General features: G+C 41.5%; 1 protein-coding gene across 6 annotated transcripts in view; it reads right to left on the reverse strand.

Moving 5' to 3' along the window:
* Window positions 1-25,496, reverse strand: part of LOC133493250 (pleckstrin homology domain-containing family A member 5-like) — an 85,533-nt gene that overhangs the window by 26,649 nt on the left and 33,388 nt on the right. For 5 of the 6 annotated variants that reach the window (XM_061806370.1, XM_061806371.1, XM_061806369.1 and 2 more), the window contains exons 4-8: window positions 8,393-8,476; window positions 6,718-6,771; window positions 4,227-4,383; window positions 2,285-2,389; window positions 520-592 (exon numbers count right to left, since the gene is read on the reverse strand). In XM_061806370.1, the coding sequence (XP_061662354.1) occupies window positions 520-592; window positions 2,285-2,389; window positions 4,227-4,383; window positions 6,718-6,771; window positions 8,393-8,476 (473 nt within the window). Of the gene's footprint in view, window positions 1-519; window positions 593-2,284; window positions 2,390-4,226; window positions 4,384-6,717; window positions 6,772-8,392; window positions 8,477-11,280; window positions 11,325-25,496 lie in introns of those variants that run through there. The other variant, XM_061806374.1, reaches the window with a different exon arrangement.

Consider the following 25,496-nt stretch of genomic DNA (forward strand, 5'->3'; position numbering starts at 1 on the left):
GAGGTTGTACAGTTCTTAAAAAAAAAAAAAAAAAAAAAAAAAGTTAAAATTCTCGTACGTCATATAAATACTATGATATGCAAAGACAATCTGGAGTGTATTTTTTCAGAAATGTTCCGCAAACAGGTCACGTAGCCCTTCATACGATCGGTGCTCACAAAGTAGCCCTCACCCTCAAAAAGGTTGCTGAGCCCTGATATAAAGTATTTAAACGATACATGTATTTCTACTATGCAAGTTATGATCAGGAAAAGCTTAAATAAAATGCTTTAAAAAGCCAAATTTTTCACACTTGGAACGCATTATTTCTTTTTCCATTGATTGTAATGGGAAATTTTTATTTGGTTTTTGAACAAATTACTTTTCGAACCGCCTTCTGGAACAGATTCTAGTCGAGAAACGAGGTTGTACTGTCTAACGTTTCTTAAAAAAAAAAAAAAAAAAAAGAATTTAAAATTCTCATACTTCATGGAAATACTATGACATGCAAAGACAATCTGGAGTGTATTTTTTCCTTACCGCGGTAGTAGAAAAGGCACAAGTCCGACAGAACAAACCACCTCTTCTTCCATAGCTTCATGCCTGTACTGTCCTTAGGGGTCAAAGGTTAAAGAAAAATCAATCAACATTTTTTTTTTTTTTTTTAATATCACTCCGCTACCTTATTCCACTTCCTTATTCTACGCTGATCATGGTGTAGTGTATTACACTTGCATTCGAAGTAAGCTGATGTCTTGTTTTACAGATCAAGAGTAGGTCAAGATTTATGATTGGACAGATTATTTTTCATTTGTGAGCGAGAAATTTGTTGAAAGGTTTACTACTGGGTATTCCGGCCGTAATAGAATTCATCCCAAATCTGTTTTATTAGTACAATAGCTGACATCAACAATGAAAAATGGAGTGTGTGCTGGAACGCTATCTGTAGTCAGAAGTACTGTAAATGTGGAGACTCAACTACGAGGCATACTGTATATTGTAATCTTCCCTTTCTGCGTGTACATGTGTAAAATGCTGAGTGGCGAGTAAATCTGGGAAACCAGAGCATTGAAAACAGCCTCCTGAAATACAAGAAATGTGTACCGTAATTTCCGGCCTACAGAGCGCACCTGATTATAAGCCTCACCGAGTACATTTGTAAAGGAAATACCATTTGGTACATACATAAGCTGCACTTGTGCATAAGCCGCAAGTGCCCACATATAAACCCACATTGAAACACGAGATATTTACAATGAAAGACGGTACACAGAAAGAGTTTTCAAAGTTTTCATACCTTATCTTAGCTTAACATAGCAACAACACGGTAGCACGGACACGGCTAGTAAAAAAAAAAAAAAAAAAAAAAAAAAAAAAAAAACATACTGGAAAAGAAAAACAGCCGCAAAAGCTACACAGTAGCAACACGGTAGGACAGCACTAAACACACACCTAAATCACTGAGACGCGGCAGTAACACAGCAGCAACACAGTAGCGCGATGCTAACGCTAGTGCGACACTAACAGGGCCGGTTAAAAAAAACATACTGGTAAAAATCATGGAGACACGGCAGCTACACAGCAGCAACACGCTAGCTAACAGGGCCGGTTAAAAAAAAAAAACATACCTAAATCACTGAGACTCGGCAGTAACAGAGCAGCAACACACTAGTGCGACGCGAACGTTAGTGCGACGCTAATGCTAGGGCGGCGCTAACAGGGCCGGTTAAAAAAAAAAAAAACATACCGGTAAAAATCATGGAGACACGGCAGTAACACAGCAGTAACACGCTAGCTAACAGTGTCGGTGAAAAAAAAAAAAAAAACAAACATACCCAAATCACTGAGACGCGGCAGTAACACAGCAGCAAAAGGCAAGTACAGCGCTAACAGGCCCGGAAAAAAAACATACCGGTAAAAGTCCCCTCCTTCCTCAGCGCATATATTCCACCGGTCTCACTCTTACCTTTTCCGTTCGAGTGCCCCCTTGCGGCCGTTAGAAAAAACGCACAAATTAGCCGCATCACCGCATAAGCCGCAGGGTTGAAAGCGTGTGAAAAAAGTGGCGGCCTGTAGGCCGGAAATTATGGTAGTTTTGAGAGGATTCATAGTGGAAAGAAGTGAAATCATCTGCCAGTGTAGTCAAAGAAATAGACTACATAAAATGTCTTGAAATATGAAAGCAATGCTGGCTAGCCAGATGAGTGAAATACATAAAAATAATTGTAAAAATGTTGAATTTTTTTTTTTTGAGGGCTTGTTTCTTAATCATTCTGATGACAAATATGTAAAATGTCAAACTCACCTGTTTATAAAGCCAGTTGCTTTTGACCACTGGGGCATTGATGTTCCTTTTGATGGAGTTCGACCGCTTACCAAAGTTGTGTACTTTTTTGGAAGACCTTGAGGGCTGTTGGAATTAAAAAAAAAAAAAATGAAAAAAGTAAATGAAAAATAAATCAATGCAGGCCTATTTTAGATAAAATGAGCACAAAACAGTTAAAAAATATTAAAACCAACACTTTTTGTCAATAAAATACGCAGGAAAAAATTTCAACAAAATGGAATTCATAGAAATTGACTTGAGATTTTTTAAATAAACTATTGCATCTTAAAAAGGAACTTTTTGTCAAACTAAAAATTTTGAAAAAATGTCTAAACTGTCATACAATAAGTAACATTTTCACTAGAAATAAAAAAAAACTTAAGTAAGAGTTTGCATTTTTGCAGTGTATTTAAATAATCAGTTTTGTTGTAAAACTCATTTTTGTGGCGGGCCACATTGTAGTTACAGTTTCCCCTCAGAGCGCCGTTATGACTGTGAAACCATAAAAATATTTAATAGGATTACACACAAAGTTTAGATTCAGAAATTGAGGGTAATGCACTTTTCAACTATTTATGTTGGGTAACACAAAATTGCTTGTAATATCTCAACGTTATAATTTATGATATATGACAATGTGAAATATGACTTTCAGATTTTCACAAGACCCATAGAAGTTGACACTAAAATTGCCTTCGCGGGCCACATAAAATAATGTGACGGCCCGGATCTGGCCCCCGGGCCTTGAGTTTGACATCATGTCTTAGAAGATTCCCCACTAGGTTTCGGATTATTTATGGGAATTTATGATCATTTTCCCAAAAGTGAATCTGTGTCTTTTTGAACCTTGATTTGTGCACTGGTGCAGTGTCACATTGAAACAGGAAGGGCCCATTTCAAAACCACAATATATTATTATATTATATTATGCAAAAGTGGAAGGCTACACGTTGACGCTATGTATCTACAACAGAGTATGTTATTGGGACGTAGAACTGAATCTCACAACAGCAACACAATTTAGCAAGTTTATTTTGGTTCTTGACTTGCTTGTAAAAAGTCACAGAATATTAATTCAATGTTCCATAACACCACAATGTCTCCGATTTACAACTACTGGACCTCAATCATTCAAAACGTCTTCAAAATATGCCTGAATCCTATGCACATACCAGTGAAATATAATTGTGGTATTCATTAATCTTTTAATGTGGGATTTATAATAATTAATTAGTATTATTATCATTAATTATAACAATTATTACTTAATTAATTAATATATTTTAGATTTGTTATTTTTAGAAAGTATAATATTATTAATGCAGTGCATTTAAACTCCGCTAGCTAAGAGGGTCGGTAAAAGTCACTTCCTCAGCACATATATTCCATCGGTCTCATTCTTACATTTTCCGCTTAAGTGCCCCCTTGCGGCCGTCAGAAAAAATGCACAAAGTCGCTGCATCACCTCATAAACTGCAGGTACACAGAAAGAGTATAATCCTAGCGCGGCGCTAACACTAAAAGGGCCGAAAACAAAACAAAACAAAAAAAAAACGTAAATATCACTGAGACACGCCAGTAACACAGCAGCAACATGCTAGCACAGCGCTAATGTTAGCATAGGGCTAACAGGGCTGGTAAAAGTCACTTCCTCTGCACATATATTCCACCGGTCTCATTCTTACCTTTTCTACTTGAGTGCCCCCTTGCGGCCGTTAGAAAAAATGCACAAACTAGACGCATCACTGCATCGACTGCAGGGTTGAAAGCGTGTGAAAAAAGTTGCGGCTTATAGCCGGAAATTACGGCAAGTAAAAGTTAAGCAAGTAGCGTCCAGCCATTGTAATTTCCGTCACTATCCTGACATTTGAGAGGATCAGAAAAGGACACGTTTGCACGTTCAAATCCTGCACGTACTGACCCGTGTGAACGAAGACGAGAGAGTCACGGTGGCGGCGGGACTCCCGGTGAAGTTGCTGTTGTCCGAGCCCCCCGTGTAGTTGGACGCTTCGCTCATGGTGCTCACGGGACGTTCCTTCTTATTGGCGCTACTATCCTGCTCTGACTTAGGAGCTGTCCTGCCACAACGTAAAGAGAGACAGACGGATTAAATACGTGACTCTGGTACTGTATGAAAAAAAAAAAAAAAAAAAAAAAAGATGAAATATACTTCACGGGATGAAAAATCGTATGGGTCACAGGTGTCAAACTCAAGGCCCGGGGGACCAGATCCGGCCCGCCACATTATTTTATGTAGCCCGCGAAGGCAATTTTTGCCGACTTTCATGAGTCTTGTGAAAATCTGCAAGTAAAACTTCACATTGTCATATGTCATAAATGATAACGTTGCGATATTACAAGCAAATGTTCAAACATGAATAGTTGAAAAACCAATTACCCTCAATTTCTGGATCCAACACGAGCTCATAAATTTCGTGTGCAATATGACGAGACTATCAAATATCTTGATGGTTTCACGGTCATAACGGCCCACTGAGGGAAACTAACTCCAATGTGGCCCGCGACAAAAATTAGTTTGACACCCCTGCTGTCGGCTATTAGCATTAAACGCTAAAAAGCGTGACAATGTCAAACCGGACTGCAGCAGCTACGCTAATGACTCAATGCTAACTGCTAGCGTTCCGTAACAAATATACAACAAATTGTGGGTGCAATTAAACTTTGAGGGGTTATAATGAATATAATTACCGTACATAACTAATTTTGTTGTGCACTAGACTAGCTCAACATAGACTTGAGCACACAGATGGGTGCAAGAACATGTGCCAACAAGGATGCTAGGTGACAAATTGACACCTCCAGCGATCTGCAACATGTAACTACAACTGCACTCTACGTTTTGACAAGAGTATACTGTACAGAACCAAACGTGTTTTTATTTTACAGAGTATAAATTTTAGCCATGACTTTCTCACGCTCTCAAACGACTCAGCGCCGAAGAGAATCTGTTTCGCGCGTCAAACTCATTTTTTGTCACGGGCCACATTGCAGTTCTGGTTTCCCTCAGAGAGCTGCTGAAACTGGAAAAACCATAAAAGTCTTTACTTGCCTCATTATATTTCTGCAAGAAATTCATGAACTAGTTTTGAGTCAGAAATCGAGGGTAATGGGTTTTGCAACTATTGTTCATATTTGGTAACACCCACAAAAAATGCGTACAGGATCTCAACATTAGCATTTATGACAATTGGAAATGTTGGTAGAGATTTGAAGAAGAATCGTGGAATCACATGATTTGCCTTCCCGGGGCCACATAAAATCATGTGGCGGGACAGATCTGGCTCCCGGGCCTTGGGTTTGACACCAATATTCTTATTTCCATTTTTAAACGTGACATTGTATGCTAACATGCTCTTTTTCCTCACATTTGGCCGTTTAATGCGGTGCACGTGTCTGATGATGTGTATACAGCAGCTGACATTGTTCAAAAATCACATGTATGTATTTTGGACAGTAAAATTCGCCGTAGTCAGTTGGAAGTATTCGTAGGGGTGAATGTGAGAAGAGTAAAACACTTCCCTTGTTTGTATTCTTGTATTCATGAACAAAAAATAAGAGGCGCGGAAATAATGTGAAACTGACAATATACAGGATTATGTAATGCGCATGCAATTATGATCATTTGCAAATGAAATAAAATTATGAATTATCCTTTGAAAAACTTTTTGAGGCTATTTTGGCCTACTCCTTGTGAGCTAACGCAATGCTATTTCAAGTTTGTACGATCCGTTCTTCGGACTCCAGACTTAAAACCCTTCCACGTGATGTTCAATGGGATTAAAATTTGGGTTTCTACAAGGTTATTTCAAAATTTTGGAGTTTTATATTTTGCTTTTCGCCATTTTCAGCCAAGTTTGAGAATTTATGACCTGCAGCAGAGACCAATATTTCTGACCTTGAGATTACGATGCAGCCGGTACAGATTCAAGACGCCCTATGGTGTCTCCAACGTTTCACAGTAGGGACAGTGTTCTTTTCTTTGTATGCATCATTTTATGTTTAATGCATATTATTATTCAAAGTATATTCTTCCAATAGTTTTGTAAATTCCACTATATGTTTTGACAAATCCTAGTCTCATCAGTCGGACCCAGTCCCAAAATTTTTGTGTACAGGGTGGATGAGAAGTAAATCAGTCATTTAAAATATTTTGAAAATATGAATTTATTAAGATTGGATTTTAAAAAAAAAGAATTTGGAAGAATGTGAACGACAACGACCAGTTGGTTAATTTCCAGTATCACGACACGATTCTTGGGCAACTCCAAAAGCTGGTTGAGAAATGCTTTTTGAAAAATATGAATGAATAAGTGCATCCCTTTATCATTCTGCATTAAAATGATTCATAATGGTCAAACCTACTTTTTGTGATTATTATTATGATTTATTACCTGATGTCAGCCTCGAGGGGCTGGTCTGGATGGACAAGCTTTCCATATTTCACACTAAAAGAAAAGGAGATGACAAAATAATAATGCAAAAGCATGGATACAAACAAAATTCAGTCAAATAAAAAAAAAAAATTACAATGAATAATGACATAAAATAATGTGAAAAAAGTCAATGAAGATGTGCGTCACAGATATAGAAAATTATAAATATTTGCATCTATGCAAAGGACCGGGAGGTCTGGACTCTGAGTACTTTTATAATCCAAGTAAAAATGGAAGAATTAATCACAAATTGTGATTAAATGTTTAGATGAATATGATAAAAAGTATACTGTGATGAGTCAAATGGAATCGTTCATATTGACATTGAATGATGTCACTTCCTGTTTGGACCCGCAGCCATTGCCCTCAAACGTTTATTGTCATATGAAGACACGTTAAATTCGGACACACGGGGGTGGGAGTCTCGTATAAAGCAAAAGATATTGCCGAGGTAGGGTGTCGAACAGTTGTTAATAATGTGTAATAACTCTAATGATTACAAACCTATTTTTAAGCTTTTAAGCTACCTCACCCCCCCCCACCCTCCACCCGCTTTAAGCGCCCTTGCGGTGTGCCTGAGCACTTTGGCGATGCCGGATCGGGGGGATTTCCGGGCCCCCGGTGTGTCATGTACTTTAAGGAAAAGGAGATTTGTTTTCAAGGTACCACACTATTAAAAAAAAAAAGAAAAAAAGAACTATATTAAAATTCTGAAAACTGAGGGCAGATTAGATTGAAAAAATCTGGTATTCACATATAGATATAGTGCTGGATGCAGTGCAGCCAATAAACGTGATGAAATGAGGGAAATAGACTGCTTGGAACAAAAACAAAAACAACAGTACAGTACAACTTTGGTTCTCGACCACAATCCGTTCCGGAAGGCAGTTCGAAAAGTGATTTGTTCGAAATCCAAATCGGTATTTCCCATTACAATGAATGGAAAAAGAAATAATCCGTTCCAAGCCTGAAAAAATGGGCTTTTAAAAGCATTTTTTTTTAGCTTTTCCTGACAATAAACTGCATAGTAGAAATACATGTACAGTTTAAATACTTCATATCATGAAATAATTTAAGAAATATATTTATTTATTGCTTAAAATGCATGCTTAAGTAGTAGAGTACGCAAGGATGGGAGTGCATTGCCGTATCTGTAGCGACTCGGCCTCCAGCCTTGAAAACTTTTTTTTTTTTTAATTAGCAAAAGTGCAGAATAACTAAACAAGCAAAAATACAAAGAAAATTTGTTTTTTATTTTTACAAAAAGTAACATACAAAAACATTAACTCGTAACGCCAGCGCCGCGCTAACACTAGCGCCATACTAGTACCGCGCTAACAATAGTGCCATGCTCATGCTAGTGCTGCGCTAACAGGGTCGGTTAAAAAAACCATACCAGTAAAAATCATTGAGACATGGCAGTAACATGCTAGCGCGGACCGGTAAAAGTCACTTCCTCGGCACATATATTCCACCGGTCTCACTCTCACCTTTTCCGCTCAAAAAAAAAAAAAATGCACAAATTAGCCGCATCACCGCTTTAACCGCAGGGTCAAAAGGGTGTGGAAAAAAGTCGCGGCTTATTGGCCGGAAATGACGGTATTTTATGGCGAGATCGTGAAAGCAGACTTACTGTTCGTTCACGACGAAGATGCAGTTGTCCTGGGAGGGAGCTCCTGAGACGGGGTGCTTACACGTCACCTTTCGCTCATTGTGGCTGGAGAAGTAAAATAAAAAAAAAAAACATTTAGGAACAAAAAAAAAAATTAATCTTTGTAACAACACCAAGATAATATGGCAAAGAGTAACAGGTTTAGTTCTGATTTTAAAATGCAGCATTTGCAGTGTTGGATGTCTGTCGGAAGCAGAGCACAGATTTTGAATTTCTTACTGGAACATTCTCAAGGTTGCAAAACCTGCAATAGGCTACAGAGCAGCCCCAACCCCCCCCCCCCCCCCCCCCCAAAAAAAATGGGTGTCCAGGATCAAAAGCAAAGAACAACAACCTGCTTGTCAAGGCACTGATCAAAGGGGATTGTAGAGTCATCATAATATGTCATCATTGATTACATAAACCTAAACTTAATATCTATTTTTAGATATTAAGAAAATGTTTCGTGGTTGTGCCCTGCCCAAAGCAAGCAATTCAATCGTGGTCCAACAAATTTGTTGTTCGGCATTTCCAAAGTGGTTGACAGGAAGAGGACAGGCGTGAAATAAACAGTCACACAGCTACCGTAATTCCCGGCCTACAGAGCGTACCTGGTTAAAAGTACGTTAGTAAAGGAAGTACCATTTGGTACATGCATACGCCGCAGCTGTGTAAAAGTCGCAAGTGCCCAGATTGAAACACGAGATATTTACAAAGAAAGTCGGTACGCATAAAGAACCTAACACCAGCGCAGTGCTAATGCTAGCGCCGCGCTAAAGCTAGTGCTAACGCCGATTACATTTGTAAAGGAAATACCATTTTGTACATACTTACGCCGCAGCTGTGTAAAAGCCGCAAGTGCCCACATTGAAACAGTAGATATTTACTAAGAAAGACAGTTCACGGAAAGAATGCGCTAATGCTAGCACCGCTACCGCTAATACTAACAGGGCCGGTTAAAATAAAACTTACCGGTAATTAGCACTGAGACACGCCAGTAACACAGCAGCAACACGCTAGCACAGCGCTAATGCTAGCGCAGCGCCAACAGGGCCAGTAAAAGTCACTTCCTCGGCACATTTATTCCACCAGTCTCATCCTTACCTTTTCTGCTCGAGTGCCTCCCTTGGGGCCGTTAGAAAAAATACACAAATTAGCCGCATCACCACATAAACCGCAGGGTTGAAATCGCGTGAAAAAAATCGCAGCTCGATGGGCGGAAATCACGGTATTATTATTAAATGTGAAAATTCCAAAAAAAGATTCACTGATCAAAAGGTTACAAAAGGTTCCCACTACAGGTCCATTTTCATAACTTCTTTACTAAAATAGATGGGTTTATGATTAGGATAGTAAAACAATACAATACAATTAATGCTATATGTGAATTTGAACACGCGTAACTGTCTTAAATACTGCGTGTAAAGTATTGCGCAGGCTACAAATCTGGAGTGAACAGAAATATGTCAACGAGTTGGTTTCACTTTCTAACCATTTTAATCAGATAATAAAACACTAGATGAATTTACCATGTTTAAGAAATAACGCAAACGCAATTCCTTTGCTTACATAAAAACCCTCCTTGATAACAATTGTCCGATGCTAAGTACGTTATCAACTCCTCAATTAAATTCAATGTCTTTGCGGCTCATGAATGTATTTTCATGGAAAACTATCAGACGCACCCGGGTTATGCCATTATCCCTGCTAAAACTGCTGCCCCTGCGACCCGACCCGGAGAAGCAGTAGAAGATGGATACACAGGACAGCGACATGGAGTAAACGTCTTTCTCAGAGCCAATCAATTACATTATTGATCGATCGGATCTGTCATGATCCTGCCGGTCCAGCCCGGACTGTGCGGGTGCCTGCGCGGTCGCGCTAATTGGGAGGCACACGCCTGCGCCTCATGCAGGCTGATTATCCCCTGTATATATAGGGCCCCGATGACGACTGGTCCTCCGCCAGATCGTTGAGGTTCATGCCCCGTTCGAGCACTCCCGTATCACTGATCGACAACCCGTGTGTACCGACCACCACCTGTCCTCCGACCGACCCCGTAAGCCTGACTACTTTGACACTTCTGCCTGCTTTGATCGTTCTCCCGTGTACCGACTCCCGCCTGCCCGTTGACCTGCTCTCCACCCCCGACGTCCCGACTACCGCTGCTGCACCTGACTGCCTGCCCGATCCCCGACCATTGAATAATAAACGTTTTTCCCGATTTACATCTGCGTCTCCCGAGTCCTGCATTTGGGTCCTACCTTCGTTCCGATGGGTCGTGACGGGATCTGAGAATTACGACATCAAAATCAAGCAGCCTATCATCAAAAAATGCCAATTTTCGGCCTATCCAATCAGGCGTAAATGTCAAGTTGTACAACTCGGCATCAGTGTACGTACTGAGCGCAAAAAGGTCAAGTAGGTGACTCAGTTTCCGTCATAACATAATAATAACAACAACAACAGGTATGATGTCATCTGTAAGAACGATCGAATAGATGCTTTGTAGCAAATCCGATTTAACTTTAGGCTGCTGATACCCCTGAAAAAAGTGATATTCATGATCCATCTCTTGTAATATTTTATTTCACGCTGTTCCACTATTTCAGTTACATAATTCCATAATAATGCACAATGCCAATAACTGCGACGTGTAAAGACCACCTCCGAACGATCCGGCACCTCAGAACCACGGTGGCCCATCTGATTCCCACGAGCGAAAGCGATCATGCCTTGGCAACAGGCTGCGGGAATATCGCATCGGCATCGATCCAGCCGCGCGGCCCATTTCGCACCGTCTACGGATCCGGCTTTTCGCACGTAAACGGCGATCGGGGGGGGGAAAGAGCAGCAGATTGTTGACTCACCGTAGGGATCGGAGAAGGTGTTAAAGAGGGGAAACGGAGCCAGGACGACGGCTGCCTCGTCCGCGGGCTGTTTTTTTTTTTTTCCGCTGAGTGAAGGCGGTAACGCCGCGAGTGTGTGTGTCGTTGCTCAACAGCACTCTCTGCCTTTCTCTCCCCCGTTCAGCACCGTGGTGGGATTCAAACGGAGTTCATTTTGGACTCTCTCGGAGTTTATCAAACCGGAGACTAATGGCAAGTCTTCTTAAAAGACCACGTGGGAAAATAAAGCGGGCAGGGGTGTCAAACTCGTTTTTATCGCGCGCCACATTGTAGTTACGGTTTCTGTCAGAGGGTCATTATGACTAAAACCACGAAAATCTTGAATTTTGACCCATCATATTTACGCATTCAATTTATCAACTAGTATTGTAATCAGAAATGAAGGGTAAACAGGATTTTCAACTACCGTAATTGTCGCCCTATAAGCCACACACTTTCAACCCTGCGTTTTTTGCGGTGATACGGCTAATTTGTGCATTTTTTCTAACAGCCACAAGGGGGCACTCGAGCGGAAAAGGTAAGACTGAGACCGGTGGAATATATATGCCGAGGAAAATTCTTTTACCAGTTCGGCCCTGATAGCGCTGTGCCAGCGTGTTACTGCCGTGTCTCAGTGAATTTTACTGGTATGTTTTTTTTTTAATTGGCCCTGTTAGCGCGGCGCTAGCGTGGCGCTAGTGTTCGCGAGTCGCCAGTGTTACTAGTTGTTTTTTTTTGTATATTACTTTTTGTAAAAATAAAAAACTATTTTTGTTTGCTTGTTTAAACTTATTCTGCAATTTTGTTAATAAAAAAAAAAAAAAAAGTTTACAAGGCTGGGGGCTGAGTCTCAAGTGATTTTTACCGGTATGTGGTTTTTTTTGTAACCGGCCCTGTTAGTGCGGCGCGAGCGTTAGCGTGGCGCTAGTGTTAGCGCGGCGCCAGCGTTGCCAGTTTTTTTTTGTATGTTACTTTTTGTAAAAAATAAACTATTTTTCTTTACTTTTTGCTTGTTTACAGTTATTCTGCACTTTTGTTAATAAAAAAAAAGTTTACAAGGCTGGGGGCCGAGTCTTAGTGATTTTTACCGGTATGTTTTTTTTTTCCCTGACTGGCCCTGTTAGCGTGGCGCTAGCGTCAGCGTAGCGCTACTGTTCGCGTGCCACTGGTGTTACAAGTTAATATTTTTGTATGTTACTTTTTGTACAAATAAAAAACACATTTTCTTTTTGTAAAAAATAAAAAACTTTTCTTTGTTTTTTTTTCATCACATCATTTATAGAAGGAATAGATTTCTGTAACTGTGAGTTTGTCTTCCACTAACACTTCCTATTCCATCACTTCATACTTCTATTTGCGCTCGGGGTGCGCTTCAAAACGTTCCAGGGTGAAAACCATCAGCGCTAACTAAACCACAAAAACCAGAAGCCATCTGATAGGACTAAACACACAATTTCACAAACAAGGCTCACCAATACTGCATACAATCTTTTACAGTAAACCTGTTTTAGCACCTGGTTTTTGGGATCATAGTAAATCTGAGTATTTTATTACGATCGGCTTCATGGTCATAATCCGATCAATGTCAATCGGCGCCACAAAAAAAAAAAAAAAACATTTATTCCGCGTAAAGCTTTCTGTATCTACGTTCAAATATATTGTAACGTGTCCTGTATATCGCACGGCTCCATAAATCCGCCAACCGTGCCCAAAAAATGCAAACAATACACATTCTGAAACTCTTTTGTTGCTTGGCAACAAAAGCAGAATCCGACCGCGTTCAGCGACAAGATATCAGCTGCTCTGGCAGCAATCATTTCCCATCCGCACGGGGAAAGACGAGGGACGTTTCCTTCCTCACCTTCATTACCCATTCTATTATTTTAATCGTTTTGTTTTGTTTTTTTTCTTGCACTCGCCTTTTTTTTTTTTTTAATTATAACTGCCTGCATCACGTTTTCTGTGCCTATCAGAATGTGAGACCAGAGGTTTGACCCAGGGTGGAAGTGACCAGTTTTTTCATTCTGCAGTTGTCTGAAGCCAAGATCCTTAGAACCGACAAACTATTAAAAACCGTTGACGCCGCCGCAGTCCGCCTCCGCGTTTCAATTTTACTAAAACGGAACATTTCGGAGTTGCGTTCCGAAATTCAAACTCACAAGACACAACGAATCACCAGTGACGGAAAACCAAATCTTACAATTTAAACCATAGGTGTCGAAGTCAAGGCTCGGGGGCCAGATCCGGCCCACCAGATTATGTTATGTGGCCCGTGGAGCCAAAAAGTTTTCCCACCCCTGAGTGAGAATACCTTTCACGGGGATCTAGGGACAAATATTGTGCTTTTGAAATAGGCCCTTCCGGTTTCAACATGATACTGCACCAGTGCACAAATCAAATGGTCATAAATTCTCATAATCCAAAACCTAGTGGGAAATCTTTTAAGAAACAGGTGTCAAACTCAAGGCCCGGGGGCCAGCTCTGGCCAGCTGCATGATGTTATGTGGCCCACGGAGCCAAAAAGTTTGCGCACCCCTGAGTTAGAGTACCTTTCGCTGGGGATCCAGGGACTAATATTGTGGTTTTGAAATGGGCCCTTCCTGTTTCAACATGACACTGCACCAGTGCACAAATCAAGGATCAAAAAGACATTCACTTTGGGGAAAATGGTCATAAATTCTCATAAATAATCCAAAACCTAGTGGGAAATCTCCTAAAACACAGGTGTTAAACTCAAGCCCCTGGGGCCAGATCCGGCCCGCCACATGATTTTATGTGGTCCGCGGAGGCAATTCTAGCGTCGCCTTCCATGAGTCTTGTGAAAACCTGCGGTAAAATTTCAAGTTGCCATATATCATAAACGATAACGAAATATTAAAAGCAATGTTGCGTTACCAAACATGATTGGTTGAAAAATGCATTCCCCTCAATTTCTGAATCCAACACTAGCTCATAAATTTAGTGTGTAATACGACGAGGGCATTAAATATTTTTATGGTTTCAAATCGTGACGGCCCGCGACAAAAATATGTTTGACACCCCCCCCCCCCCCACCCACGCAAAAAGCGCAGATGCGTCACCCCGACAATAACGAGGGAGATCAATCGCTGTTTTTTTTTTTTTTTTTAAAAAAAAAAAAGAGCGTCACCTCGATCGAGATCTAGAGAAGCTGTCTGCTGACGTGTGGCATCTTCGACCGTTTAAATTTGTCTGTCTTTGGCTCAGAAAACGGACCAATTTTGCTGTAAAAGTATTCAACGCGGCGATCATTACGCCTTTACGCCTGTGTAGTCGATTTGCTCATCATTTTGCACACACCCTCCAAAAGCATCAAGTCAATTCCACGTCTTTTTTTGTTGTTGTTGTTAACAGAGCCAAGAGTGATTTCGGTGGAGGTGTGGAGCACTTCAGGTGAATATCAAGCAGTAATGTAAACAAACAACTGAACGCTGAATACAAACAAGCCAGGGGACTTGCAGGCTGTCTCGCTCGGTCTACATTCAAGATGACGGATTACCCCTCTCGATTAATGACATTGCTTTGGCGTGTCCTTCACCAAAATAGAAGCGTCCATTTAAAGTCATTTGTGCTTTTTTTTTTTTTTTTCTCTCAAAACAAAACTCCCGTCCCGCGTTCTTCAAACAATTCGATCTCGTGCTTTGAGTTCAGCAAAGCTCCCCCCGAGGACACGGTCCCCTTGCAAGATTAACTCGAAACGCAGATGGCTCCTGACAGATTAAAAATTCATGCCGTGAACTCGCCATTTAGGTGGAAACTCCGAAAAAGAAAAGGAAAAAAAAAAAATCCATTGAAGAAGTATTAAGTGGAAAGGAAAACAAAAGGAAAAAAAAAGAGAGGAACAAACTATTAAATGGAAAATACAAACAATACAAACTAAAACTCTTAAATGATTGCCCCATACTTTAAAGTGTAAAAAGAAGTTGCTTAGCAATTTGAATAAAAAAAAAAAAATCTCTTAATTGACGATGATGACATGTTGATGCATATGGTGGTGCCTCATGTGATGTTTAAAGGTCAAGTGTCATGCCTATAAACATTCTAAAATAGATATTGTAATGAAAAATACATACAACATGATACACTTCAATGTCTATATGAAAAATAAATATGAGCAACGGTAACGCGGCGGTGCTAATGCTAACACTATTGCGGTGTTGTTAACGCAGCAGCACTAATGCTAATGTGGCGGTGCTAACGCGGCGCTGTTAATGCTAACGTGGCGGTGCTAATGCTAACACTAGTGCGGTGGCGTTAACGTGGCAGCACTAATGCTAATGTGGCGGTGCGAACGCGGCACTGTTAATGCTAACATGGCGGTGCTGATGCTAACGCTAGCGCGGTGGTGTTAACGTTAACGCGGCGGCGGATTACGTAGTACATCAAAATACAGTAGGAGGACATGATTCATTCATCCATTCATTTTATCTGACATGAAATTACTGCCAACAGAACGCACCTGTTTATAAGCCTCGGTACACACTAATGCTAATGTGGCGGTGCTAACGTGGCAGTGCTAACGCTAACATGGCGGCGCTAACGGTAATGTGGCGGTGCTAATCCTAACGCTAGTGCGGTGGTATTAACGCTAACATGGCAGCGCTAACGCTAATTAGTGCGTGTGAAAAAAAGTCGCAGCTAGCAGGTGGCACAGCATCTCCTTAATGGCGACTGCGACAAGGTAGCAGGCAATATGGCCGCCACTTGGATGTCGAGTGAGACTCCCGCAACTTTGCGCACGGATGGCGCGCTCTCCGCTCATATTTATTTTTTCTTATAGACATTAAATTCATAACATGATATGCAATTTTTATAACAATATCTATTTTACCATGTATACAGGGATGTCAGTGGCACTTTAAAGACTGACTTGACGTGAAATTATCAGACGTCAGGCTGATTTAGCTTTCAAAATTCCGCTGCGCTTTCACTTGAGACACCTCACGAAGCAAGTACAGGAAGCTGTCACCCCATATGTGAAAAACTGCGGCGATGTTCCGAATGACCAAAAAGATGCACGTAGCGAGTATGCAAAAAAAAAAGGGCAAGGTGAAGAGGGAATGAAGAGATGCGTAATCGCTGCATCTATTGAGGGGGGGGGGGGTGAAGCACGACGGCGCTCGCTCCTGCCACCGTCGTCCTGCAGTTGTCATGGTTACCCATCTGCAGATGCACATCCGTGTGCCTCGAGCGCACGTAAACCGCGCATTACCCACACACACACGTTCGGCTCACCCACGCGCACAAGAGGCGGATAAACGGCAGACGCTGGGAAACGGGAAGTTATTTGATCGGCGCGAGACGACGACATTCCAGGTCATCGTTTTACCATTGCAGCCCCCCCCTCACAAAAAGGGGAAACTTCATATTCACTCACTTAACTGAATGGAGACATGCTTGCCAACTACGCAAAATGAGAATATATGAAGTCATAATGTTATGTATTATAAGAAAAACCATAATTGTCACGGGCAAGGCTTGGCCACTGCCAAGAGGGGCGTGGCCAGGCCACTGATCTGGGCGGTGTCACCTCTGACCCCAGTCGCCGGCTGTTTCGCATTAGGCACGGTAATTAGACTAAGTATTTCCTTGGAGTTTTTGTCACTGGCATTTGCCAGTTCGTTGTCTAGCATTAGGGAGTTGCATTCACTGCCTGTGGGACTCTACGCTTCTTAGTCACAGCGATTCTGTGCCATTTGGTTTGAGCAAGTCCTATTAAGCTGGTGAGTTTGCCTTATAGTCATCGGACCTTGCTGGATGTCTATTTTGGATCCTGCCTCTCCCTCGTTTTGGACTGCTTTTTGGTATCGACCCGTTTCCTGAATAAAAAACACATTGAACATTATGCCTCTGCCTGGAACTCCTGCATTTAGGTCCGCCCCCGCACCGTTGGTTCATAACACATAACATTTAGTAAATCGAGTGTTTTTAGTGATACAGGACCGAGAGTAGCTAAGTTTGCACTACGTTTCATTTCTGGTTAGCCCACTTAACCGCCTGAGCCATGAAACCTATATATAAATAGTAAACTTTAGAACTTGGAATTCAAGAACATTTAAAAAAAAATAGAAAGAAACCCCCGCTGCGATGTTTAATGTAATGTAGATCTATTGTCAGTTGGCCTAATCAAAATGGAGAGTTGTTCTTAAAATGCTAACTGTTGGTATGCTAACTATGTATGTAGCTAGGTTCGAGGTCAGGGGTGTCAATCTCATTTTTGTCGCAGGCCACATTGTAGTTACAATTACCATCCCGGGGCCGTTATGATTGTGAATCCATGAAAATCTTTCGCCTCATGATATTTACACATGAAATTTATGAACTAGTTTTCAAGCAGAAATCAGGCGTAATGTTTTTTTTTTTTTTTTTACTATTATTCACATTTCATAACACAAAAAAAATGCTTGCAATATCTCAACTTTATCATTTATGACATAACAACTTTAAATTTTGTTCCAGATTATCACAAAAATCATGGAATTTGACACATGATTTGCCTTCACGGGCCACATAAAAATCATCTGGCGAGCCGGATCTGGCCCCCGGGGCCTTGAGTTTGACACCTGTGTTCTAAGTGGTTCTGGGTTGCCGAGTTCTGAATCCAGAAACCAAAAAAAGACAGCGATTCAACTTTGTACCTTGTGGCCAGGTACTAATGTAAAAGACAATAATCAAATGCTAACAATATTAAGACTTATTATGCTAACATTTAGCAAGCTAGCAACCAGAGTGGAGAAGACCGATAAGGATACATTTCATTTAACAATCTATAGTTGTTCGTACTCAACATGTATGTCGTAACTCCTACTGAAGAAAAATTCTGTTGTTACATATTTGAACAATAAATCCGATTCTGCTGATATCCTGGAATTAGCTACTACGTGAAAAGAAATAAGCTCAAATGCTAACGATTTTATGCTAACTTACAACATGTCAGCGCTAGCACAAAGCCACGTAGTTACTTTGATTGTTTAAGTCCGCTAATGCTTTGAAAAGCCCCTCCCCCCCACCTGCTTCCGTGTAGTTATTTACACATTACTGTAGTAAAAGTTGAGCTATATTGCATCAATGTCATGGCGAATTACTGTACTTGCTATGCGGAGGTGATGTAGCGCGGCGGTTGACCTTTCACAATCAAGAAGCAGTCGAAAAGTCCCCAGGAAAGCCCCTCGCGCAACGCAGAACAAAATCTGCATTTACGGTACAACAGCAAAATGAAAATGAAACGAAAATGAAAAAAATGAAAATCAACAGGTGAGTAAAACAACTACAACAACTAATACTGTGGGGAAATACTTAAGACATTACAGACATTTGGGTTATTTGTAACAGTAACGTAACACATAATATTTTAAATAGAAATACATATTTTCTATACTTCAGCCATAACGACAACAGTAGCCTGATTGATATGTCTTCCATATTTTTCTTCAGTTTTAGCTAAGTAAGGAAGAAACGTCTTGATTAGTTGTTTACACAACAGCGGAACCTTTTTCACTTTTTTGTAGTTGACAATCAGCTAGTAGCTTATTCTCTAGATCCATATTTATGATTCATAATGCTTCCTAGGATCTTTCATCCTGACGGTAACGCAAATTAACAGCCACGTGCACTTGGGCCATGATTTTTGCAGATGATATTGTGACCTGCAGTGAAAGCAGGGAGCAGGCGGAGGAACAATTAGAAAGATGGAGGCAGGCGCTGGAAAGGAGAGGAATGAAAATTCTTCTTTTCCTCTCGGTTTGTCCCATTAGGGTTCGCCACAGCGTGTCATCTTGGACGAACGCATATATTTTTGGCACAGTTTTACGCTGGATGCCCTTCCTGATGCAATCCCTCTGCATTTACCCGGGGAGAGAAGCTTACAGGACCTGGTATTCCCAAGCGGTCTCCAGTCCGAGTACTAACCAGGGCCAGACCCAATTAGCTTCAGAGATCTGACCAGATCGGGCGTTCTCAGGGTAGCGTGACCGTAGACTCGAATGAAGATTTTGCCGAAGTAAAACAGAATATATGTGCGTGAATGAGAGGGGCGGAGGTGGAAGAGTGAAGCTCCAGGGAGAAGAGATGGCGAGGGTGGATGACTTCAAATACTTGGGGTGGGGTTGGAACAGCTGGCAGAAGGTGTCTGGTGTGTTATGTGACAGAAGAGTCTCCGCTAGGATGAAGGGCAAAGTCTATAAAAATGTGGTGAGGCCGACCGTGACGGACGGATTAGAGGCGTTGCCGCTGAGGAAACGACAGGAAGCAGAACTGGAGGTGGCAGAAATGAAGATGTTGAGGTTCTCGCTCGGTTAGGATTAGAAATGAGCTCATCAGAGGGACAGCCAAAGTTGCATGTTTTGAAGACGAGGTTAGAGAGAGCAGACTTGGATGGTTTGGACGTGTCCAGAGGCGAGAGAGTGAGTATATTGGTAGAAGGGTGCTGAGGATGGAGCTGCCAGGGAAGAAAGCGAGAGGAAGACCAAAAAAAAGGTTTATGGTTGTGGTGAGGGAGGACATGAGGACTGTGGGTGTTACAGAGGAAGATGCACGAGGTGGGCTCAGATGTAGCGACCCCTAACGGGACAAGCCGAAAGGAAAAGAATCTGCACACTTGTACCATGTTCCGGCATTTTCCAGCACTATGATAAGGCCAAACCCTGTGCAGTACAAACTGAACCAGAATTACTCTAGAACAGTAGTACCCTCTTGTGGCCACTGAGCAACGAGATGGCAAGACAGGGAAAAAAGTGGAAATATGTACAACATGAGCGTAGTCGGAGTAAATATACATTAAAAAAATAGTTTGGTTCCACCTCACAAGCTACTAAAAACATGTAAGAGTCAACCAGTACTACAGAATCCATTTTTTGGCTTTCGAGGTTCCATCCAAGCAGAAAGAGAAACAAAAATACAAAATGAAGAAAGTGACAGTAAATACGGGACCCCATCTGTCAAGGGACCAACAACAAAACAAGAAAGAGCAACGTTGAGCTTTGAAGAGGGAAGCTGGAATCGTGTCTCTGAAGGTAAGACATCACAAGAACACAAACAAATAAAGGCGTCCGCCGCACAAAGGATTGGGATCTCCCTCTCGGAAGTGCGTGACGTTTAAGTCGAGTGTGAAGCCGCCGTTAGAGGGTGTAATTAAAAGAAGACGAGGACGGAAAAAGCCAGAGTCTCCTGGCCCCTGTCCCAGGAGATTTGTTGCGATCAGAGCCGGGACGCGATACAAGCGCGCATCCGGTGCCAAGAGCACCGCCGAGGAGTTATCTGCTCCACCCAAACTTCCCCTGATTGCGGCAATCAGCTTCCGCAATCAACGAGGGCGAGTAACCGCAATTAACGAGGCCGCTAGCAAAGACGACATCCGCGGTTTGTGCAGTATTTATCATCAATGTAAACACCCGAACCTGAGTGGTTATGGAATCCGCATGAAATACTGTATGGGGCTCGAGACTGTCCCAAGGAAGGTCCTTGGAGGGAAACCAGGCCAACAACTGAATCACCGTAAAAGGACTGCACTGAAACCAGAGTCCTCAAACTATTTGATACTATTTTCATCTGAGAGGTGTTGCTCGAGGATTCAAATACATTTTTAATTTACCGTAATTCCCGGACTACAAGCCGCGACTTTTTTCACAGCCGCCGCACTAGTTAGCGTTAGCGTTAACACCACCGCGCTCTATGTGGACCCCAGGATGATAAGCAAAACGCTACAGCACTAGCAAAAAGGGACGTTAGCGGCGACGTTTGCGTGATATTTGTACCAAAATACTTCACCTACAACACCAAAAATATTCACTATCCAAAGTAATTTAACATATGATCGGCGCTTCTTCCTAAAGTTATGCTTACTTTGTGATTTTTGGAGTTCAAAACAATGATGGTTGCCATGGCGGTTAAGAAGCTAGCTAGCTTTAAATAACAAAATGGCGTCGTCCGCTCCAGATATCTCATTTTATGGGTCAAACATACCAAATAAATTTAAGATTTAAAGAGAAGAAGAAATTACGAAATTTATCATAACTTCTTTAATGAAATATTTTGTATTTTGGATTCCAACAAAGCAAGTGAACCGCGGATATTAAATTAAGTTTCATAATTATGACATAAATGATTTTTTTTTCCAAACAGCTTCTAAGTACTGTGACAAAGTAAACAATTGTGTACTTTGTACATTATCTGTGCTATTTCAAATAGAAGAAGCATGCGTGTATTATACTCTATCATGTCATATTTAGCCTAACAAGATAAAAATTTAACATAATTCAGAACTGAGTATTAATGTTTGGAGAATACGCTAGTCCTTATTCTTGGAGAGTATTCCATGCAGAATTATTTTTTTTTAACTCGTTATTACCGCCAAACTGAGATTGAAGTGCCACAAAGGGGCGATTTATGATTCTGACAAGCGGTTTAATAATTCATATACAGCAAGGAGGATATTCCTCCTCTTTGTGTCGGGGAAAGGATTTGGCGCTCCGAAGCCTCGAGGGGCTGAAATATTAATTCCTCCATTGAAGTATGACTGATAGCTCCATTGAAAAAAAATGAAGTGAACATTCAAAAATCGAGAGCGATCAAGAGGAACCCCCCCCCCCAAAAAAAAAAAAATCATATGAAAAAAGAACGTCTGACGTTTTAGGAATATACCATAAAGTAAGTCAATTTACAGTACAGTAATCCTTTGGTAGAACACGCATTAGTGCATCGTATTTATATTGCTGATCATTTTTCATAGCGCGGGATTTCTTTTTATCCGGCTTTTAATGTTCATGTAGCATAAAACGTTAGCAAAATGAAACGTCATTAGCTAACACATTACAGCAAATAAAATACCTTGACGTGGTGTACAGGACAGTACAAGAGGTGTGTCATGGTGAGCAGTGAGATTTCAGAGTGTATTTGAACGCATCACTTTTGGTGCTGATGATGTCACAACCGTTAGCCATATTTTGTTACTCAATCAATAAATGTGAGATAATGAGGCATCTCCAAGTTTTAAGTCATTGAAAAATGTTGCAATACTCACTATTTTGGGCCTTCTAAAGTACGCAGTTACCGGGAGAGGAAGTCAACTTCAGTCGTGAGTACGTTTATTTTACATGTTCAATAAATCTAAAATGGGTGAGGAAATGTTTATAACAGTATAATAAAAGGTAAAGGTGTGGGGGGGGAATACTGTGCAGGAATGAGGTAAAAACATTTTTGGCGGCCACTTTGCAGGTTTCACCCACTGCGGGAGTGGAATGAAACTTGAACCCCGTGATATGAATACTTAATATAAAATGTCTATCCTATTTTCAGGGTACTTACACATGGATTAGGACCATTTTCTTTCACAAAATGCACAGATGGGAATATGATTCCCGTGCAGTGCTTTGAGCTGACAATATTCATTCACCAAAATTCAATTCAAGGTTTCAGAGGACTTTTTAAATCAACTCAAGGCTTTTGTCACACTTTGAGGCTGCAAAACCGAACAGCGCCCGACTGGAGGGCTGCAGTCAAGAGATACGTGGGGGCTTCGGGGGATATAGTCATTGTTTTCCCTGCGACGACAGAAACGGGCAGGAACAGGCCGAAAATTGAAAACTGTTCGGTAAGCTCTGCGTGTGGACAATATGTCTTTATGGACCGCGGTTTTGAAGTTTTGCAGTTTCGGAATTACTTTACCGAACCGTGACACAAAGACGGAGGTATCTTGGAGTTTTTAAAAGTCTGAACGTTTCTGAATAATTTTATTCATTGGTGTCAAACTGGTGGCCCGCGGGCCAGATCCGGCCCGCCGCATCATTTGATGTGGCCCGTGAGAGTGTGCATCGACTTTCTGTTTCTTGCTCAAACGTAAAAGTGTTAAATTGTCTTCGCTTTTAGAAATAATGAGGTATGGCATTTTCACGACATTGTGTCAGCATTGGATTTATTTGATATAATAAACTAAAAAGCGGGTGGTACAGTGGAGCAGCTGTAAAGCATTGGCCTCATAGTTCCGAGGACCCAGGTTCAATCCCGTCCACGCCTGTGTGGAGTTTTGCATGTTCCTGGCGTGGGTTTTTCTCCGGTTTCCTCCCACACCCCAAAAACATGCAACATTAATTGGACACTCTAAATTGTCCCTAGGTGTGATTGTGAGTCCGACTGTTGTCTGTCTCCATGTGCCCTGCGATTGGCTGATAACCAGTTCAAGGTGTACCCTGCCTCCTGCCAGTTGACACCTGGGAGAGGCTCCAGCACTCCCGTGTGGATAAGCGGTTAAGAAAATGAATGAATGAATAATTGTCATCAAGCCTTCTTTTAAAACAAAACTGATTCATAATGTAGTTGAACAAATGTCTTTTCCCTGGCTTTTGATTTTAAAACTATCTATCCCTTCTCTTCATCACTTATCCTCACTAGGGTCACGGGAGTGCTGTAGGCTATCCCAGCTATCTTTGAGCTTAGGTCACAGGTGTCAAACTCAAGCATGATTTTATGTGGCCCGTGAAGGCAAATCATGAATATCAACTTCCATGATTTTTCAAAATTTCAAATTGTCATGTCAGAAATGATAAAATTGAGATATTGCAAGCATTTTTTTGTGTTACAAAACAAGAATAATCGTTGAAAAACCCATTACGCTTGATTTCGGATTCAAAACTAGTTCATAAATTTCATCTAAATATCATGAGGCGAAAGATTTTCATGGCTCCACATTCATAACGGCCCCCGGAGGGAAACCGGAACTAAAATGTGGCCCGTGACAAAAATGAGCTTGACACCCCTGGCTTGACCATTCACACTCACATTTCCACCTACGGGCAATTTAGTTTCAAAACACATTACTCATTACCGTAATTCCCGGCCCACATAGCACACCTGGTTATAAGCCTCAGTACACAGAAAGAGTTTAGCGCTAGCGCCGTGCTAACGTTAACGCGATGCTAGCGTTACCGTGGTGCTAGCATTAGCGAGGTGCTACCTCGATTTTGAATGTAATGGAGCCATCAGTCATACTTAGCGCGGCGGTAGCGTTAATCCAGGGGTCACCAACGCGGTGCCCGCGGGCGAATGGTAGCCCGCGAGGACCATATAAAGTCAAGGTATGTTCGAAAAATAGCGTAGGCCTTGTGCTTTAAATTCAGAATCTGACTTGCTTACGTGAATTAAAATTTTACAATACCCTTAATGTCATTTACTACAAAAAATTAAAACAAAATATTTTATGTACGTGTAATAAACTGAGTCTGAAATTTTCCACAAAAAAGTCACGTAGCCCTTCATATGATCGGTGCTCACGACGTAGCCCCTCAGCCTCAATTTGAATTAAAAAAAAAAAAAAAGAAACGCTTTTAAAATTACCGGAATCCCCAGGCCTACAGAGCACACCTGGTTATAAACCTCGGCACAGAGTTCAACGTTAGCGCGGTGCTAATGCTAGCGCTAAACTCTTTAAACTCTGTGTACCGTGGCTTTTAAGCAGGTGCGCTAACGCCAGCGCCGCATCACTGCATAAACCGCAGGGTTGAAAGCGTGTGAAAAAAGTGGCGGCCTGTAGGCCGGAAATTACGGTAATTTGTGTATATGTAGTAATATGAGGCAATCAAACATTTATCTGCATTTACACCCATAATCCATCCCCCCCGAGTGGAACCGTGCCCCGTAACAAAAATTCATTTTTACACCCCTGCTCTAAATGCAGTGGCAGCGGTATTTATCACTCTCAATCTAGTCAAAGTGGAAGGTAGAAAAATAAGGAACAGTTCCAAATATCACTTTTGGCACAAAAGCACTCGGGCTGAAGATGTAGTTCAACCGTCAATCCGGCAACAAGTCCCGACAAGCCCAAAACCTTAAAAGGTTAAAAGACCCGACCCACCGGGGCCCGTCTGAATCCAATTGAAAAAAAAAATCTGCTCCGCAAAGGACAATGGTGAAATCGAGGATGACCATTTAAGGTCGGCGCAATGCCGGCACAGCCCGCGGAGCGGATCCGGGGTCTTCGCCGTTGCAGCGCGGGGTCGGTCCAATTAGGACTGCGTGAATCCCGGGGGTGGACGTGATAAAGTATGACAGATGCACGTGGGAGGAACCCGTACTCACTGTATGCGTGCATCACTGCGGGTGTTAGCTCAAGACAAGCATGTAGTAGTCGTCTAGTCAACATTGTATCTAGTACCTCATAGTGCCTTGGAATATATATACATATTTTGTCG

This window comes from Syngnathoides biaculeatus, chromosome 20 (assembly GCF_019802595.1).
Source record: "Syngnathoides biaculeatus isolate LvHL_M chromosome 20, ASM1980259v1, whole genome shotgun sequence".
In the NCBI taxonomy this organism is placed as follows: domain Eukaryota; kingdom Metazoa; phylum Chordata; class Actinopteri; order Syngnathiformes; family Syngnathidae; genus Syngnathoides; species Syngnathoides biaculeatus.